This window comes from Chiloscyllium punctatum, chromosome 15 (genome assembly GCF_047496795.1).
Source record: "Chiloscyllium punctatum isolate Juve2018m chromosome 15, sChiPun1.3, whole genome shotgun sequence".
NCBI lineage: Eukaryota > Metazoa > Chordata > Chondrichthyes > Orectolobiformes > Hemiscylliidae > Chiloscyllium > Chiloscyllium punctatum.
In genome coordinates this window covers 69,724,709-69,745,207 of record NC_092753.1, presented here as the reverse complement: position 1 = coordinate 69,745,207, position 20,499 = coordinate 69,724,709, and the positions used below count along the sequence as shown (strand labels likewise).

The 20,499-nt window shown below is 39.4% G+C and overlaps 1 protein-coding gene across 1 annotated transcript in view; it reads left to right on the top strand.

The window, feature by feature from the left end:
* cep97 (centrosomal protein 97) overlaps positions 1–8,937 on the top strand; it is a 53,953-nt gene extending 45,016 nt beyond the window's left edge. The window contains exons 10-11 of the mRNA XM_072585397.1: positions 2,754–2,829; positions 4,751–8,937. Of these exons, the coding sequence (XP_072441498.1) occupies positions 2,754–2,829; positions 4,751–5,458 (784 nt within the window). The 3' untranslated portion in view covers positions 5,459–8,937. The remainder of the gene's footprint in view (positions 1–2,753; positions 2,830–4,750) is intronic.
* The last annotated feature ends 11,562 nt before the right edge of the window (positions 8,938–20,499 follow it).

Genomic DNA, 20,499 nt, shown 5'->3' with positions numbered 1-20,499 from the left:
TCAAAGAATACAGCAGGATTTGTATAGATTAGTTGGAAAGTTGGGCAGTGAAATGATAGATGGAGTGTAATCCAGACAAATATAAGGTGATGCATTTTGGGAGGTCAAATGCAAGAGAAAAATATATAATAAATGGCAACACCCTTAGGAGCATTGATAATGAGGGGAGTCTTTGGGTGCGAGTCCATAGTTCCCTGAAAGTGATAACATAAGTGAATAAAGTGGTTAAAAAAGCATATAGCATACTTGCCTTCATCAGTATGAAAGTCGCCAAGTCTCGTGGTCGCTGTATAAAGGTATTAGTTAGGACACATTTGACTTATTGTGTTCAGTTCTAATGGCCACACTACAAAAAAGATGTGGAGGCTTTTAAGAGAGTGCAACATGATTCACCACTATGTTGTCTGGATTGGACTGTATTAGCTTTAAGGAAATTTTTGACAAACTTGGATTATTTTCGCTCAAGTTTCAGAGGCTGAGGGACAACCTGATAGAAGTATATAAAATTATGAGCGGCATGGATGCAGTGGATAGTCAGAGTCTAAGTGAATGAACTTGCATTTGCCTACACTGAAATCTATTTGCACAGTCACTTAATTACTACCTGTATACACTTATGCTTGCATTTAATCTGCTTACACTGATTCTGATGATTTTTGAGTCTTCGTAAGTTTGGGTATGTCACTTTTTACTCACATCATGTAGGTCATTAAAACGTTTGGTCAATTATTGCAATGTGAAATAGATCCTTGCAGAGCACTGCAAAATACATCTTGTCACTTGAAGTAGTTGGTCTTTGTTGCTGTTCTCTGTCCCGATGTGCAATTTTCTAACCAGGTCTGTAACCTGTCTGCAATGCCACGTTTCAAATTTAATTAACAGTTTTTTTTAATGAAGAGCATTATCAAATATCTCAAGTCTGTATGAGTCACGTCAAGGTTTGCAGAAATCTAGCCCAGCGTCTAGTAATTTTCCAACAATTGATATTGGATAATTGGTGCATTATGACGTGTTTTCCTATTTCATCTGTCTTGAAAAGTACAGTAATTTTCAATTTTCCAATGTAACAGATGGATCCCAAATCAAGTTCACTTTGGAAGACTTTCACCAGGTTTGTAGGTAACACAAGAATAAATGGGAAGGCAAATGGTGAGAACAATAGAGTCTGCAGAGGGTCATAAAGCAGTTAAGTGAGTGGGCAAAAACTTGGTAGATGAAATATAATATTAAGAAATGGTCGGAAGAACAGAAGAGTTGGATATTATTTCAATAGAGAGACTCTGTACAGTGGGCTTTGGATTATTTATGCATGGATCACAAAAAGCTAGCATATGTGTTCCATGGGTAATAGGGAAAACAAATCGACAGCTGGTCTTTTTCAAAGGAATGGAGTGTTACAGTAGGGGACTCTTACTGAAACTGCACAAGGTGCTAATTAGACCACAGCTAGAATAGTTTTGTTCCCTTTGTACAAAAAACAGAAATTGCTGATGAAACACAGCAGCATCTACGGGAAGAAAGCAAAGTTAACATTTTCAAGTCTGGTGATTCTTCTTCAGAGCTTTCCCCATATCTCAGGTAAGATATTACTGGCATTAGAGACAGTCCAGAGACATTTTATTACATACATTCTGTGTATAGAGGGATTTTCTTGGACATGTGAAGAATAATAGAAGACCTTATTAAAATATATAAGATTCTGAGGGAGCTACCTAGTAGATGCAGAGGGATTGTTTGCTCTTGTGGGAGAGTCTAAGGCCAGAGGATATAATCTGAGTAAGGAATCACCCATTAATACAGATGAAGAATTTCTTTGAGTGTACTGAATCTGTGGAATTCTTTACCTTGGTGAGGTGTTAAGGCTACATTGTTAAGAATATTCAAAGCTGAGGTAGGCAGATTTTTAGTTGCTAAGCATCAAAGATCATGGGGATAATGCAGGAAAGTGGTACTGAGGATTATCAGTTCAATCATGATCTCATTGAATGGTAGAGGAGACTCAAAAAGCTGAGTGCCATATTCCTGTTCCTTTGTTTTATGGCCTGTAGTTAGGGCATATGCAATATGCTCACCTAATTTCAAATCCTGGGATGAAAACCTCTGGTATTAGGAATTTGATAGTTCTTAATGCATTATTTTCTTGATGTATTATTTTGCTTACATTAATTGTATTAAGTTTGGTGTTTCATATATTATGAATTTCACTGGGTGTGCCATGTTGTGAATTTTGCATTAATATTTAGTAGAGGAAAAGGAATTGTTCAGTATGTTCAGCATTTCTTATTTCATTGGCAATATCGCTGTTATCGGTTTTGAAGGGGCCCTGAATCTCTTTAAAGTGTCAGAATCTTTAAAGGGAAACATCGCTGAAGGGGAAGTGAGAAAAAGTATTTTTCTAACTTTCCTTCGCTCTCTCCCTCGGGGAGAAAGTGAGGACTGCAGATGCTGGAGATCAGATCTGAAAATGTGTTGCTGGAAAAGCGCAGCAGGTCAGGCAGCATCCAAGGAACAGGAGAATTGACGTTTCAGGAATAAGTCCTGAAGAAGGGCTTATGCCCGAAACATCGATTCTCCTGTTCTTTGGATGCTGCCTGACCTGCTGCGCTTTTCCAGCAACACATTTTCAGCTTCGCTCTCTCCCTCATCAATATGTCCTAAATGACCTGCATACTCTCCGTTATACTCCCTACTTCTCGAATACGTGCTTTCCAAAAATGTTTCAATTTTGTTTATCTATGTTTGGACCTTTGTAGATGGAGGAAAGAATATGAAGAAGAACGTATGCAGAGGATGGTGCAGGAAGAAGCTATAAAGTTTTTATGGAACCAGGTAACTTTTCTTGATGCTTGTGGCTCAATGAGATTGCTTATCCCAAAAATAAATGAATTTATTCCCATCACATAACTATGTCTTTTAAAATTGAATATTGTTAATGAAGGGCATATTGCACATATTCATATTTCCAATAATCAAAGAGTATCAAAAAAGGAAACATTTAGGAAATACACTATTAATATTTCCTTGAAGGACTTGGATAATGCAGAAGCTTGAGATAGTTTCCTTAAAATAGAACAGTCATGCCCAGTAAAAAGCATACATACCTTAAAACATGGTTTGTGTCATAGTGGAAGCATCTGGATCTCCCAATATTTATTCAAAAACAGACCGTGATAAACTCTTAAGATAGCTGCCAAGAGGTGTCCGGTGAAATTTGCAACTCAAGACAGTCTGTCATGATTCTGCAAAGTACCAATCTGTGTTATAGTGATTGGGAGTATTCTCCTTGAACTGATGTGTATATATACAACATTCCTTGAGGATTTTCATGCTTGCCATTGTTGAAATCTATCCCAAAACACTGGCACCATGTATTCCTAGGGGCTGTCTCTAAATTTACAATGTAACAAAGGAGAGCTGACCAGGCTAGTTATCCACAGCTTATGAAAGACTATTTTCACTTTCTATTGAATGTCACTTCAGCAACACAGTAACTAAATAGTCGACGTTCTTGAGCCCCTTCACCTGTTGATCAATTTTACTACTGGAAAAAAACACACTTTAAACTCACCATTTGGTTTTTTTTTCAGAGTTCGTTTTTTACTCATTTACTGTTGTGCATCACCCACTATTAATAGAATATAATTACTGTCTGACAAATTAACTTGGGAAGTTTCCACTGTAAATGCAGATGTAAGACATTACAATAGCAATACAAAAATTTTAAAATGGGCATCTGTACCACATGCTCTGAAAACAAAATACTTGAATGTTAACTCCCATGCCCTACACCCTTGAAGTTTAACTGGTACATTACAAGGCCTTTTTAAAATTTCCAAAGGCCACTATGTATTTATGTCTCTGTGGCCACTTATCTGGTCCATTTTGAATCGAAGGTCGGCCACATTAATGTATAATCTTCCACTTCCCACATAATCATTTTGGTCCTAGCATGATGTTCACCATTATCTATACTCCATCTAAAGTCACCAGACATGGTTACGATTGAGGAGATGGAGATCTGTAAACAGTTTCTCATTCAGGTCACAACAGTCCTGATGGTGCAATGTCTGAAACCTCTCTTCTTCAATCCCTTTATAATTGGTCTGATTGGCAGTATTGATACAGCAGCAATGGTCCTATCCAATCCATATTCAGTAGTCTTTCCTGTTTTCAACATGCTGCTTTTTATAACTTTAATAAACCCGATAATGCTGTCTCTGCTCTATTCCCAGAGGCCTGCATCAATACCAGGATCTGTTTAAAGACTCCAAATAGAAAACTATTCCACTTGAAGAGAACTTTTTTGTTTCCCCTTTAACATGAATACTCCGTGTTCAGAGCTGCCAAACAGAAATGATAGGCTGATCCAACCCCACTGCAAGTAGCTTCCTATTTACCCTTTGCTCCTTATATAATTCCAAATGATTGCCACGTTACAATCAGGAAACCAAATAATCATCTTTCTGAATACTCACCAGCCCATAGTGGTTGAGGGGAAATTGCACAAAACCAATTACAGGCTTTCCCATCAAATGGGTCATCCCACAGGTTGGAGATGGGTTTAAAATTTTGACATCTGACCCAACCCAACCCACTCATTCTTGAGTATTAACATTCAGCCCAATAAGTAAGTGATTGGAAATTAATATTAAATGTGCAAAACATATGTATATGCATTTAATCTTATGGATTATAAAAATATCTATTTATCTATGTTTTCATTCTATTGTTCTTTTCATCTTTGATGCAGGTTCAGAGCCTACAAGAATGGCAAATATGCATGATGCAGAAGCAGAATGGAGTATTGCAGCCTGACACTAAAGAATCCATTTCCCCTCAACATACGTTTATCCACTCATCTCAATGCATGCCACAGTCTCACCTCTTGAATAACCACCTGAGTCCAAACTCTGGACAAGTTACTCACTTGGGCTGTTCATTGCAAGAGTTTCCCGATTCTGGCTTTCAGTCATCAGGCATCACCCATAATTGTCTCCAAGATTCCCTGAATTCTCATCGGAGTTCTTCAGCAGGGAGCACGAACACAGTTGTAGAACTCCCCTGTGTCGTTACAAAAGACACTGAGTGTTTGACTGAAGAGCTTCAGGAGCCAGACACTCTAGATTCCAGTCTCACACCCAGCAGTAAAGAAAATTCCGATAACAGTGAACAGGACAGCAGTCTTATACAGCAGTATCTTAATTCATTAAGGCAACTAGATGCTGAAGAAGATGAACCAAGTTTTAGCAGGAGAACAGAATGCAGTACTATGAACAATGTTCATGATTCCCTCTGTGGTGCTTCAGTGCAAATGTCTGGAGATTCTAATACTAAGTTTCCAGAGGTTTTCTGTCAGGCACAAGAGGGTGTCATTGAAATTGACATTGTGGACTGTGTAGATGTGCAAGGAAAAAGTCACGAGCCAATTTTGAAGCATTGTGTAGATGCCAATAACTAAGTAACTGCAGTCAGTTAGGAACAGTGCTAATAAAATCATTTTCTGACAAGATGCATACTTATGTGAAAGCAATATTTGAAGGCATAGAAATATTCCATATGCTGAAAATGCTACTTTTGAAAATGAAATGTTATCGTGATAATTATATCATATACCAATTTTCAGAAACTTTGTTAGGATATGATTTAAATGGAACACTATCATTTAATTATTTAGTTTTTTCTTGTCAACATTCCAGCTAACAATGATTTGCAGCCCCAATATCTACAATCTTAACATTTTTGAATGGCTTTTACCGTTCTGAAAAAAAGATTTCCTCTCTTCTCTTCTGTTGATGTACTGAGCCATTCACAATTCCTGGTTCAAAATCCACACATCCCTTGACATCTCCTCTCAGCATGATAGCACAACCAAGATTATTGCATTCCTGTATCATCGTGGTGATTTCACACACCAGACTAGTAAAGCATATGTAGCAGCAATCTAGAATGTCATTAATTTGCCAATTTGCTTCTGTTTGTCGCCTTTATTTGTGGAAAAATATTCTTCATTGCAATAAGTTATTTCTTTGTGTGAGGTGTTGCTCTTGTTGGACTGATTTAGCACTACTCCTCTAAGAAAGGATTAGATTATGATAGTTTTGACAGATTTCAGCAACCATAATTTCTCTCCATTCTAAATTATCCTATGTTAGTAAACAGTTTTTATGTCCCAAGGATTCTAATTAATGAACATTTAATGGACAACAGAAAACAGTTAATCAAAAGCAGAAATATTATATTTTAGTACATATTATGGAGTTTTTTTTTAGAAAAAAACATGAAACCATAAGCAGTTACGAGTGTGCATTGTTTTACTATTGTGGAATAATTTATTTGTCCTTCCTTGGGAAAGAGCAAGATTTATTGGAACTTCAAACCAAAAATTGATGAGGTTGACTAGATATATTGCAAATATGGTTCTGAGATGCAAACCATTTGGTCTCCATTCATAGAAAAAGCTGTAATGGGACATTACTTTAACCAGCTTATTGCCCCAGATCATTATTCCATAATTCTTGTGTCTGTGAGCATCAGTGAAGATAAACCCAGCCTGGATTGTGATGTCAAGTAATTTACCAAACTGTTGTTACCTAGCATCACTTAGAAAATTAACTTTGACTTGTCAAAGCCTGGAAAATATATCCTGCATTTTGCTCTGCTATCTGTGATGAGGTGGAGCAATCAATTTATTGGAGAATTACTTTTGTGAAATTATAGCATAAATAAAAAACAAAACAGACTGGTTTTGCCTTTACTATTAGATCTTGTTATGTGTAAATCTGCGGTTTGGAGCAAATCCTGTTGAGCTTCATTACACATTAGATATGTGGCATGAAACAAGCTACTGATCTGAGAGCTATTTGCAATTGAACTTGTACATAGAGATTAAAACTGAAGAAAATACTACTAACACTGAAAAAAGTTAGATTCCTTATTTGAGTGATTTATCATTTCATTTTCTGTAATGAATATATAAATGCTCATAATATTAGGACTATTGATAAAATGCATGATACATATATCTTTGATACATTCAAATAGTTTCTATTGACATTTATGGCAAATAATAACTAACCACTAAAATATGCACGTTGATCTTACTCACAAATATTGCAATTTTCAAATAAATTGCATTTTACAATGGCAGTATAAAGAAAGAAAATAGTATCTAAACAATTAAGTGACTATTTTACTTTAGTGTAACCTAGACGCACCTATTTTTACTGGCAATTTGTACACTTTTTCCAAATGTTGCAAAGTTCTTTTCGACCTTTGTTTAGTTTTGGTTCACGGATGAATATCCCATCAGAAATGCAAATTTAAAATCTATGAGCCATAATTGTCTGTGCCATATGTAAGGATTGTTAATCATAAGAGGGGGAGGGGGTGCGGAGGGGAAGAAAAGAGTTAGGAAGTGAGATGAGCAAACTGTTAAGTCACTGAGAATTCCCAGTCTTCCATGTAGACATTTTTGTGGTATTATTTTCATTGGTTTAACCTGTAGGGTTTTAAAATCTGGGTCAAATTTGTTTATTCTTGAAGCAAAAGCATACTGGAGTTAAAATTCTCTGCACCATCCAATGAAGACAAAGATTACGATAATTCAATTCCTAAAAGGTTAGTGTCTTGCAAAACAATCTTTTTTGCAAAATTAAAGTAATTTTCACCTTCTTTCTGCCTTTTTCAAATTTAGCTTAAACGCTACTGACTTTTAATTTTTCTATGTTTATACTGTTTTATTGGGGTGAGAACTTGAAATGCAGTTATTTATTTTTCAAATTTAAGTTATCTGTATAGTAATAAACTTTTTTAGACATGGTGGCTTTTTAAAACAAATTTATTTTGTGGTTTATTTAACTGATTTATCAAACTGAGCAGCGATATTAATCTTCATTTGTACATAAGGTTTACTTAATACAGTCAGCTATCTATTTTATTTGAAACCGTCCATAATCTAATGTTTTAAAACAGCTGATGAGATTTACAAGTAATTAAGGTTCACAAACAGTTTACAGAAGTACCTTGTACCCTGGTCTCAGATTAGATCTTTAAATTTAGTCTGTGTATATCTGTCATATATACACATTTTATTACCTCCTCTAAGCAATCTTTCCCATGAGTTATCTGAAGTTGTTTGTTATTTTATAGAGATAAGATAGGGGGAAATTAACAGTTGCAGCAAATTGAAATTAAAATGTGAGTTCCATCAGCTGAAAAAACATAAATGAGTTACTGTTTTAGAAATTGACTTTGTGATGATGGGTCTCTACTCAAAATATCAACTTTCATAAATTTTAGGATCCTCCCTTTTGGCATATTAATTTAATAATCAAGGGAGAAACAACTTGATATTAAGTGAGTGGAATCTGGGCCAAAAAACTGCAGATGTTGAAAATCCGAAACAAAACCAGAAGTTGCTAGTAAAAGTTCAGCTGGTTTGGCAGCATCTGTGGAGAGAGAGAATGTTTTGGATCCAATCATCCTTTTTCATTGTTTTACTTTGTTCTTAATTTCCCAAAAGATTGACAAATTTAGCATGCAAGCTGATAAGTCAGTCCATTCACGACATGAGCTCAACATTGAGACCAAAGTCCAAATTATCGCTTGATGGAAGTTAATTATGTTGAAGGGATTAGTTGAAGCTCTCTCTCTAGAGTCGAATGCAACAAAGTAGACTTTAAAAAAAACTATTCTTGATCTGAATTGTGGCACAATTTAACCTCGAGCAATTACAATACAGCCTACAAAATTTGGGTGCTGTTTAACCTGAACAGGGTGCACACGCTTTCACCCAAAAGCTTGTCCCAGTTAAGTACAGATCAAGAAAATTATTTTGTATGAAAGTGTAACCTATTATTTCTATATTTGAATGGCAAGATTGTGGCCTAGTTTGTTTACGTTATATTTATTTGAATATTTTCGTACTTTTTTGTATACCAGTTTAAAACTTAATAAAATGAGTTTCAAGCATCTGAGTAAAATTTTGAGAAAGTTTGTCATTTGTCATTTCTCTTTTATTTAATTTTCACCTATTTTGTGATCGGAATATTTCCTACATTTACACAACAAATGGAAGTGTTAAGAATTTAAAGAATTATAGTGGGAGCGTGAAATATTTTAATTCTATCCATTGGAATAGAAAACAGCATTGTACTGGAGACTTTAACTTTCAGTTAAATAATCAGCTGCACTGTCTCAACCTCATTTAATTGAATTGGAATGGTGATGAAATTTACCTGACCTTTTTCCTGAGCTGTCCATAAATACAGTGTTTCAGCTGGGAAGCTGGCACCGATAGGAAACAGCTGAATCTCGAACTGCTAGAATAAAAGTGGTAAACTTCAGCTCCTGGAAACCTGAAACAAAAACAAATGGCATCGAGACCAATTAAGTTAAATATTTCAAGTGTAGACCCCATCTATTATTTCTTATGAATAGCACTTTAAATGAAACAATGAAAGAAAGGGAAAAAATAACTTGCACACAAGACGAGAGCTAAAATCATCAAAGTATTAAAATGGAACATAGATGATTAACATGATACTGTAAGGAGACTTCATTAAAGATATTTAAGGTTTAAAATATGTTGTTTGAACTCAATCTGAACCACCTCCGATAACTACCTCGAGATATAAATGCATGACACTTGCATACATTTAAAGAAAATGTTACTGCATTTTGTTGCCTTTGGGTGCAATGTATTTGCTTAACATGGGCCAAAAAATAATAATTTTGCTCACCGGTGCCATAAACTTGAACTCAAAGCTATACCCATTATAGGAAAGCTGTCAAGTACAGAAGAGAATGGAAAGAAGATTTGCTTTAGTTGACAGATATGTGAGAAAATCAGAGAAACTAGATATAATAGTTACCCAAAACTGACAGACTTTTGTCAACTTTCAAGACAGCCACTGAGGTTCAGCTTTCTTTTTCAGTAGTGAGTTATGTGGAATTTATTGCCTGAAAGGATTTGGAGGCAGATTCTTAAATGGATCTATGTTGTTTACTTCAACTACACCTTCTCAGAGCAATGCCTCATTCTACACAGTTCAATTCTGCACAATTCTCATGATTTCCCTGGAAATAGAAGGTCTGTGTTTATCCAGACGTTCCCCTTTGGAAAAAGATTGCGTGAGCTATCATTTGGAAATTATTCCATGCACATAGTTGAAGATTAAACACAGTCCAAAGGTCACGTTGCTACTCTGGGGAATACACAAACCAAAGAATCATCAAATCCCTATAGTGTGGGAGCAGGCTCTTGTGCCCATCTTGTCTGCAGTGGCGTTCTGAACAGCATCCCAACCAGACCCACCCTAGCCTTGTAACCCTATATTTCTAATGGCTAACCCACCCAGCCTGCACATCCCTAGATACTGTGGGCAATTTAGCATAGCCAGTCGACCTAACCTGCATATCTTTGGACTGTGGGAGGAAACCCAAATAGCCATGAGGAGATTGCACAACCCATGCACGTACTTTGAAAGGCAAATGGAAGAGGGAAATATGTATGCAAATGAGTGCATTTGAAAGAGGAATTCTCTTCACCTGAATGCCTGCAAGCAATATTAAGATGTTTGTTTTTCAAGCTTCCCTGATGTTGAGTCCAATGTTGGGTGCAAGTTACTGGGGTTGAGATGAGGCCCATAGTTGGGACAGGAAGAATCAAATGAGGCCATTTTGAGTTAAGGTCAAACAAAAAAAACAACAGCCACGTTTGCAAAATGTACATGATAGACTCAAAATAATGGAAAGAAAATGAGAAGCAAATATTTAGTCAAATAGGAGTACAAAAGTGAGAGGGCAATAATAGTTGAGTTCAACTATGCCAACCAGGATGCAAGCAATTTGAATGGTACATACAGCACAACATTTAAGAAAACTTTTTTTAATCCCAGTATGTGTGATGCCCACCAGGAGAGGGTGCAATTCTAGGTTTTGACTTAGTAAATGAATCTGGGCAGGTTGATGAAATAACAACGGTTAACAATTTGGGAGTGAGTGATCATAATACAGTTACATTTATCATCATTATGGAAAAGGAAAGGAGAGAACAGGAGTGAAAATTCTAAACTGGGGGAAGGCAAACTTTACAAAGCTGAGGGCTGATCTGGGAAAAGTGATTACAGCTACTTGAATCAAAGACAAATCCATGGAAACCTTCCAGAAGTGAGATTCTACAGGCACAATGTCAACATGTTCTTCTCAAAGAAAAAAGGGTGGTTCAGCTAAATTGAGAATTGTTGCTTCTTTTCTTGAAATCTAAACCTAGAATTGTTTCCTCTCTTGTTGGGTTTGTCAAATGGTGACAAAAATAGTATTTTTAAATGCAGTTCAATTTGTGCCTTCTGTGCTTTTCACACTTTGTTGATATTTGGGTAGTTGAAGTCCTCTGCTATTATTGCTGCATATTTTTGCACTCAGAAATTTGCCTATATGTTTGTTTCTAACTCAGAAGCTTATAGAGTAAGATAAAGCAAATGAAGACAGTAAATGACAATCTGGAAAAAATAGTAATACTTCAGGAAACTTTTAGAGATTTGTGGAATATATAGGGCTGAAGTGTAAAATGAAATTCAGAAGGCAGAGAGGACGTGAATAAATATTGGTCAATGAAATTAAGGAATGTCCAAAGATATTTTACCAGGCCATTAGAAACAAGGTGATGATTAAGATACAGGCAAGGTACTAGAGGATTGGAGATTTCCCAACGTAATTATTCATAAAGGGTACAGGGGATAGGCCAAATAATTATAAGCTGCTCCGTCTGACCTTGGTGGTGGGCAAATTACAAGAACAGATACTGAGCGTGAGGATTAACTGGTACTTGGAGACGCACCTGTTATTTGGGGTTAGTCAGCATGTTAAGGGAAGGTTGTCTTATTAGCTTGGTTTTTTGAGGCAGTAACAAGGAGAACTGGCAGTGCAGTGGATGTTCTCCACATGAATTTTAGTAAGGCATTTGACAACATCCCAAATGGCAAACTGTTGAGAAAAATTAAAACTGAATGATTACAAAATAATGTGTTGAGTTGGATTCAAGATAGACTCAATGACAATAATAAAGGTGGTGGTTGATGGATGTACTTGCAAGTAGAAAGCAATTTCCAGTAGTGTTCTACATGGCTTAGTTTTGGGTCTCATACCTTTTGTGTGTCTCAAAGCTGGTCCTTTTTTTCTAAAAGCTGTTCCTTTTCCCGTGTCCTTTGGTTTTTTTCAGAGTGAACACAAACAGGCCAGGCTCTCAAACGGCTGGGTTTGGTACAGAGATAAAAGGCCTTTTTGCTTATATGTAAACAGATGAGTCTTCAGGGCAAAGCTTTTATGTTTTTAGAAGTAACCTGTATAAGTCAAGAGGGCGTGGCCAGCTCTCACAGTTCAGTCCAGAACTAGTTAGTGTGGGATATAGGTGGATTAGTGTTACTTCTGCAATTCCATTTTACAAAGGGGGTGAACTCACACCAGTGGGTAATTGTTTTAGTCAAGAGCTGAGTCAACAAGAATGGAAACGATGTAGAGGAAATGTAGAATTGTTTTTGTATTAGCTAAAATTGTATGTCAGAATGAAATGTGCCAATGAACAATAGTAGGCACGGTGGGCAAATAGATAAGATGTTGTGAGAGGATGAAGTTAAGCTAGATACGCCTGTACAAACAGTAGGTATAAACATCTGCTTCCCACTATTACGAAAACACAGGAACAAACCCCAATTAAAAGGGTCATAGGGATCAGAACGGCCTCGGGAAAGGCACAGATGAAGGGGGTAGATAATGATGAAGAAAGGATATGCCTAACAATGACCTATAGCAGCGTAAGGTCAAACAGCCTTGTGAGACCAGAAATAAGCATTTTATCACAGACAAGGCCAGATAAGGCAAGAGGCAAACAGGGGTAATGGGGGCTGGTCTTAGGGAAGTGGATGATGTAAGCAGGGGAGGGAGCAGTGTAAAACAATAGACATTAAATCATATAAATATTATGTATGAATTGAACCTGGTGTGTATGTCCTCTGCCTTTTAGACACTGGACATCACACCCACTTGCAAGTGTAAAATAAATGACACTATTGATTCAGATCTTGTCTTGGACTGAAATTATTGAAGTGTGTGAGCTTTGTTTCTCACAATTGGGGGCTCGTCCGGGATTTTCTTCCATCACCGGGGGGAGTGGCTGGCCTTGGACACTGGGAAGACGCGTCCCGTTCCCCATTGAGGAGCAGTCTCGTGTCCTGGTTTGGTCTGCTCCCTTGGGTGACTGGTACGAATCCCACAAGAGAGACATCTGAATCAGACAGGGATAGGAGCTCGATAGAAACTACGGCAACAAGGGGCCAGGCAACTCTGTGCACAGACCAAGGTAAGAAACCTGACTTTTAAGTATTGCCTTGGTGGCCGGGACAAGGGGTATTTACTCGCTGAGGGACTAGCGAAGGCCCCGGGAAATGGGGGGTAGGCAGAGTAGCTGTCACGAAGTACAGGAAGAAGAAAAGGTCCCTGGTAACATTCCTCCTGAAAGTCCGTTGGGGAGGATGTTGCGGGAATGGACAAGCAATACTTGTACAAGGGAAAAGGATAAAAAGAAAATGATTAAATATTGTTGTTTAGTATGGACCAAAGAACCAATTCTTCGTCCGGCTGTCTTCTGGCCAAAGTATGGTTCGGACGAGAATTGGGTCTGTCAGTATTTAGGTTTGTATGTGAATAAGAAACAACCTTTTAGTCAAGAGGAGGCGGACTATGCATCCTGTTGGAAGGGCAGTTTGGGAATGATGGTAGTAAAGACAAAGGATTCCCCCTCTGCCCCACCTAGTCCCTGGGATCCTCTTGGCTGTTTGCCTCCCCCATACCATAAAATCAGGTTAGGTGAAAATGGGGGAGGAGGAGAGACAGACAGACAGGGACAGGAAACAGATGATTCACGAGAGGAGGATGAAGGGGCAGTGGACGTGGATGTTGTTGTTCCTGACCCTCAATCCTCAGTAAAAGAAAGCACAGCTGCAGTAGATGTAGAGGAGGGCTCCGGAGGATCTAAATCAAAGCCAAAGGGGGGGAAAACAAAAAAAAAGGGAAGAACGTAACGACTTATCCCCTTCGGGAGGTACCAATAGGGGATAAAGAGATTGGGTTTGTAAGTGCCCCCCTCAGCAGTGGGGAGATCAGAACATTTAAAAAAGAAATGTAGGTCCTGGTTGAGGATCCGGTGGGGCTGTCTGAACAAATTGATCAATTTTTGGGGCCCAGTCTGTATACCTGGGCTGAGTTAATGTCTATTTTGAATATATTATTTACTGGGGAAGAAAGGGGACTTATACAGGGAGCAGCCATTAAAATATGGGACAGGGAACATTCGATTGGAGATGGGGATGCTGGACAGGGAGAGGTGAAGTTTCCCCTCAGAGACCCCCAGTGGGAAAATCAAAATCCGGAGCATAGAGAAGAAATGAGGGAATTGATAGACCTGATTCTAAAAGGAATAAAAGAGGCAGTTCCGAAGTCACAGAATTTGACTAAAGTCTTTGAAGTTAGACAGGAGAAAGATGAGACTCCCTCAGCTTTCTTGCAAAGATTAAGAGACTCAATGCGGAAATATTCTGGAATGAACCCTGAGGACCCAGTGGCACAGGGTCTTTTGAAAGTATATTTTGTGACAAAGGCATGGCCAGACATACAGAGAAAGATACAGAAGATAGAAGGGTGGAGTGAAAAGCCATTAGATGAATTGTTAAGAGAGGCACAGAAAGTGTTTGTAAAGAGAGAGGATGAGAGACAGAAACAGAAGGTGAAAATGATGGTAGCTGCGGTTGATGAGGTAGTTAAGAAGAGAATGGAACCAATATTGAGCAACTGGAGCGGTGGGTGGCAGCATGTAGGACAGAGAGGAAGGGGGAAAGGGAGAGAGAGAGGGAGAGGACAAGGGGGAGTATTTGATAGAGGGTTCGAGCGACAGGGGCAGAGCTGGAAGACTCCACAGGCAGGATGCTATTATTGCGGAAAGATAGGGCACTTTAAGCGGGAATGTCCGGCTCTGAAAAGGGAAGAGAGGGCAATTCTGCTTATGAATTTTGATGAAGAATAGGGGTGTCAGGGGTTCCTGCCCTCGGGGGCCCACCAGGAACCCTTGATAAACCTGAAGGTGGGACCCTATAGGGAAGAGGTAGTCTTCCTAGTAGATACAGGGGCAGCACGGTCATCACTGAAGTTTAAACCAAAGAAAGTAGAAATGTCGACACGGTCAATTACTGTTTCAGGGGTTAAAGGGGAGGGATTTACTGTTCCAGTATTTGAACCTATGATGATAGAAGGTCCTAAGGATAGGGTCAAAGGGGAATTGTTGTATATCCCTGATATAGGAAGTAACTTACTAGGGAGAGATTTAATTATCCTCTTAGGACTGGAGATTGGAATTCAGGAAAAAGAATTATTTGTCCAAATGGCAATGTTGACAGAGGATATGGAGAGAGAGATAGACCCTATTGTATGGGCTAAAGAAGGGAATCGTGGAAAATTACAGATCCCCCCCCTTGAAATAAATTTAAAAAGGAAAGGGGACGTTGTCTGTGAGCGACAATATCCCATTTCCATAGAAGGTAAACGAGGACTGCAGCCAGTAATTGAAGGATTGATTAGAGATGGATTGTTGGAGCCATGTATGTCTCCTTATAATACCCCAATACTACCAGTGCGGAAATCCGATGGAACTTATCGATTGGTGCAGGATTTGAGAACATTAAATCAAATAGTACAGATCAGGCACCCAGTGGTGCCAAACCCCTATACCTTATTAAGTAAGATCCCTCATGACCACAAATGGTTTAGTGTGATAGATTTAAAGGATGCCTTTTGGGCCTGTCCCTTGGCAGAGGAAAGTAGGAATTTGTTTGCCTTTGAGTGGGAAGACCCTAAGATAGGACGAAAACAGCAATACCGATGGACTGTGCTTCCCCAGGGGTTTATGGAATCCCCGAATTTATTTGGACAGATGTTAGAACAAGTATTGGAGAAATTTAGCAGCCCCAAGGGGACCACCCTGTTGCAGTATGTAGACGACCTCTTAGAAACAGGAAAAAGAAGAGAAAGAGTAGTAGAAGCCACTAACAAATTATTGAATTTCCTGGGTCAGCAGGGACTGCGGGTATCAAAAAACAAACCACAATATGTGGAGCAAGAAGTGAAATACTTGGGACATTTAGTTAGTGAGGGAAAGCGAAAGATAAGCCCGGAACGGATAGAGGGAATAGTGGGGATGCCACTGCCCAGCACTAAAAGGGAGTTACGCAAATTTTTAGGTCTAACGGGTTATTGCAGATTGTGGATTGATTCCTATGCACTGAAGACTAAGAAATTATATCTCAAACTATTAGAGGGGGAACCAAAGTGTCTAAGTTGGGATGATGAGGAAAAAGAACTAGTTGAGAAACTCAAAAGAGATCTGATCCATGCCCCCGTGTTAGCCTTACCTTCTCTAGATAAACCTTTCCACCTCTTTGCTACCGTGGATAAGGGAGCGGCTTTGGGAGTATTGACCCAGAGGTGGGGAGGAATGAGACATCCAGTAGCATATCTTTCGAAGCTACTGGATCCAGTATCCTGGGGGTGGCCTGAGTGTGTGCAGGCTGTGGCTGCCACTGCACTGTTGGTGGAGGAAAGCAGAAAGCTTACATTTGGGGGAGCTCTAATAGTAAGCACTCCACACCAAGTGAGAACAATCCTAAACCAAAAAGCTGGGCGATGGTTGACAGACTCGCGGATTCTGAAATATGAGGTAATATTAATAGAAAAGGATGATCTAGTGTTGGTCACTGACAATTGTTTAAATCCAGCTGCCTTTCTTTGGAAAGGGGAAGGAGACTCTCCTCAGAATCCAGGGCACGATTGCCTTGACATTATAGAATACCAAACTAAGGTCCGCATGGACCTCAGAGATGTTCCATTTCATGCAGGGGTTAGACTTTTTATAGACGGATCATCCCGGGTGATTGAAGGGAAAAGATATAATGGGTATGCAGTCGTAGACGGGACAAACAGTAGTGTGGTGGAGGCAGGACGGTTGCCAAATGGGTGGTCAGCTCAGACTTGTGAACTCTATGCATTGGAAAGAGCCCTTAGAGCATTAGAGAATAAAGAGGGAACAGTATACACTGACTCTAAATATGCATTTGGTGTTGTGCACACTTTCGGCAAGATATGGCAGGAACGAGGGCTGATCAACAGCCGAGGGAAAGAATTAGTACATGAAGAATTGATTAAACGGGTCTTGGAGTCCCTATTACTTCCCCGAGAAATAGCAGTAGTGCATGTAAATGGTCATCAGAAAGGAAATGAACTAGAAGTTAGGGGAAATAGATTAGCCGATGAGGTGGCTAAGGAAGCAGCCCTGAACCCACAAGAAGTGGTGATTCATTCCCTAATACCTACTGTTCCAGGTCCTCGGGAAGCTCCTATATTTACTGAAAGCGAAGAAAATGAATTGAGAGATTTAGGAGCTGTAAAAACAGCAGACGGGCATTGGAGGTAACCTGATGGAAGGGAAATGTTAAACAAAATGATGATGCGAGAGATTATGGCTGTCCTACACCAAGGCAGCCATTGGGGAGTACAAGCAATGTGTGATTTAGTTCTTAAGGAATATGGATGTAAAGGAATATATACAATTGCTAAACAAATATGTGAGGGATGTATCATATGCAAAAAGGTAAATAAGAAAGTCTTGAGAAAACAGACCCCGGGAGGAAGAGACCCAGGATTGAGACCTTTCCAGAGTATACAAGTAGATTATACTGAACTCCCCAGGGTAGGCAGACTAAAATATATGCTAGTCATAGTAGATCATTTATCTGGTTGGGTTGAGGCATACCCCCTAGCTACCGCCACTGCAAGTGGAGCGTCTAAAACAATATTGGAGCACATAATTCCCCGTTATGGGCTCGTGAACCACATTGATTCCAATCAAGGAACTCACTTTACTTCTAAAGTGTTACAGGGGGTAATGAAAGGGTTGGGAATTTCCTGGGAGTTCCATACTCCATGGCACCCGCCATCATCGGGAAGGGTTGAGAGAATGAACCAAACACTCAAACGACAGCTCTCTAAATTGATAATAGGAATCAGACTCCCTTGGACCAAATGTTTACCTATAGCTCTCTTGCGAGTACGAACAGCCCCAAGGAAAGACTTGGGACTATCCCCCTATGAAATCTTATTTGGATTACCTTACTTGGGAACGAATGGAGAATTGCCAATTCCCGAAACTAAAGATTTGTTTTTAAAGAAGTACATACTGGGTTTGTCCTCCTCTTTGTTTTTCCTCAGGAAACAGGGTTTATTGGCACAGACTCCACCCCTTGAATTCACCGTTCATTCCATCCGGCCGGGCGATTGGATCTTAGTAAAATCATGGACAGAGACTAAATTACAGCCGGACTGGGAAGGGCCGTACCAGGCTCTTTTGACTACCGAAACGGCAATAAGGACAGCAGAGAAAGGCTGGACTCACTACACTCGGATCAAAGGGCAAGTGGACCCTCCCGTGGAGAAAGAAGTCTGGACAGCCGAATCAACGCAAGATCCGCTGAAACTCAGACTAAAGAGACTTTGAGTAACTAATTATACAGTGACGACGCGATTATTTCTGTAAGATTGTATATTAAGTCTTTTTGTGCTTCAGCATGATGTTTAGAATACTGGGAATGCTTAGAGTTATGATCCTAGCTCTCTTAGTATTGGCATTTCATCAAATATCATTTTCATATGTATTATTAACGGTTCCTGAATCTGATAACCCACAAGTAATAGATGCTGATGTATGCAGCTTAGTAAATTGTGGGGACGTAGATAATCAGAGACAGTATCGCAGCTCTGAGATACATCTTAAGTCCTATGGGGATAGCCTTGGGGATGGTACTTAGTATAATGGTCTCGTCACAGTACACCAGACCCCCTTCCAACCAGCTCGCGATTGCCCTGATAAAAAGTGTAACCCAATATACCTAACAATAAGGAAAACCACATGGCACGAAACAATCCTGGGTGGGGCCACCTATGAGATACAATTAAATGAAACATTTGGGATAGAAATGAAAGCAAATGGGAAGGATTTCTTGGGCTATTGTTTTTGAATTAGCGTAGGACAGGGAAAACGAGTAGAACTACTGGGTAATAAGATACAATCTTTCACCCCTCCCGATGATCCTAAAGTAGTAAAATTTATAGAGGTAAAGGACTTGAAACAGACTATCGAAATAGAAACTGGGTACGGGGATGCAAATGCCTGGGTTGAATGGGTAAAGTATACTGTGAAAAGTCTGAACAAAAGCAATTGCTATGCATGTGCCTCCGGTCGGCCAGTGGCCCAGGTGGTTCCCTTTCCGCTCGGGTGGAAGGGAGACAGGAAGGGCATGAAATGTATGATAGCCCTGTACCAGGACGAGACTGCGTGGAATGATAGGAATTGTACCTCCCTATCTCTGATGTTCCCTCCCTTGGAGAAGAAAGATGCAAAAGTTCCCCCCCCTGTTTTCTGCCGCAGTTGGAAATCACACCTCGTGTGTGTAGACGAGGTACAAGTCAGTCAAAAGATTTGGGGGAGCTGAAACTATGTACAGAGATTAAGAATGTCACCAAAACGGAGAAGGGAGGGAACTACTCAGCATTAAAGGTTCCCCGAGCGGATCTGTGGTGGGACTGTGGAGGCAAAATATTGAGACCCACCCTACCTCCGGATTGGAGAGGGATATGTGCAATTGTACAATTGGCAATTCCATTTACCCTGGCATTTGAGAAGGAAAACAAAGGAGGGAAAAAGGGAAGGGGTAAGAGATTACTGTTAGACACTTCTTTCGATGACAGGATTTATCTTGATTCGGTAGGAGTCCCTAGGGGAGTACCGGATGAATTTAAGGCTCGTAACCAGATTGCAGCAGGCTTTGAGTCAGCTCTCTTTTGGTGGGTAACAATTAATAAAAATGTAGATTGGATAAATTACATTTTCTATAATCAACAGCGATTTATAAATTATACAAGAGATGTGGTTAAAGGAATATCAGAACAGCTTGATGCGACAAGTAGGATGGCATGGGAAAATAGAATAGCCCTTGATATGATATTAGCAGAAAAAGGGTGTGTGTGTGCGATGTTAGGAGGAAGCTGTTGTACCTTTATTCCTAATAACACTGCGCCTGATGGTTCAATTACTCGGGCCTTAAGGGGATTGACTACCTTAGCAGAGGAACTGGCTGAGAATTCAGGAGTAGATACATCTCTCACAGGATGGCTGGCATCATGGTTTGGGAAATGGAAGGGGGTGGTGGTTTCTATCCTTACTTCCCTGATAGTAGTAGTCGGGGTATTAGTAGCCATTGGCTGCTGTATCATACCCTGTATACGAGGACTCACCCAAAGGTTGATTGAAACAGCCTTAATGAAACAGATGCCCCTAAAAGGGAATCAGGCTGAAGGACTTTATCGACTAAATAATGAGGAGATGAGTGAGACCAAGATGGA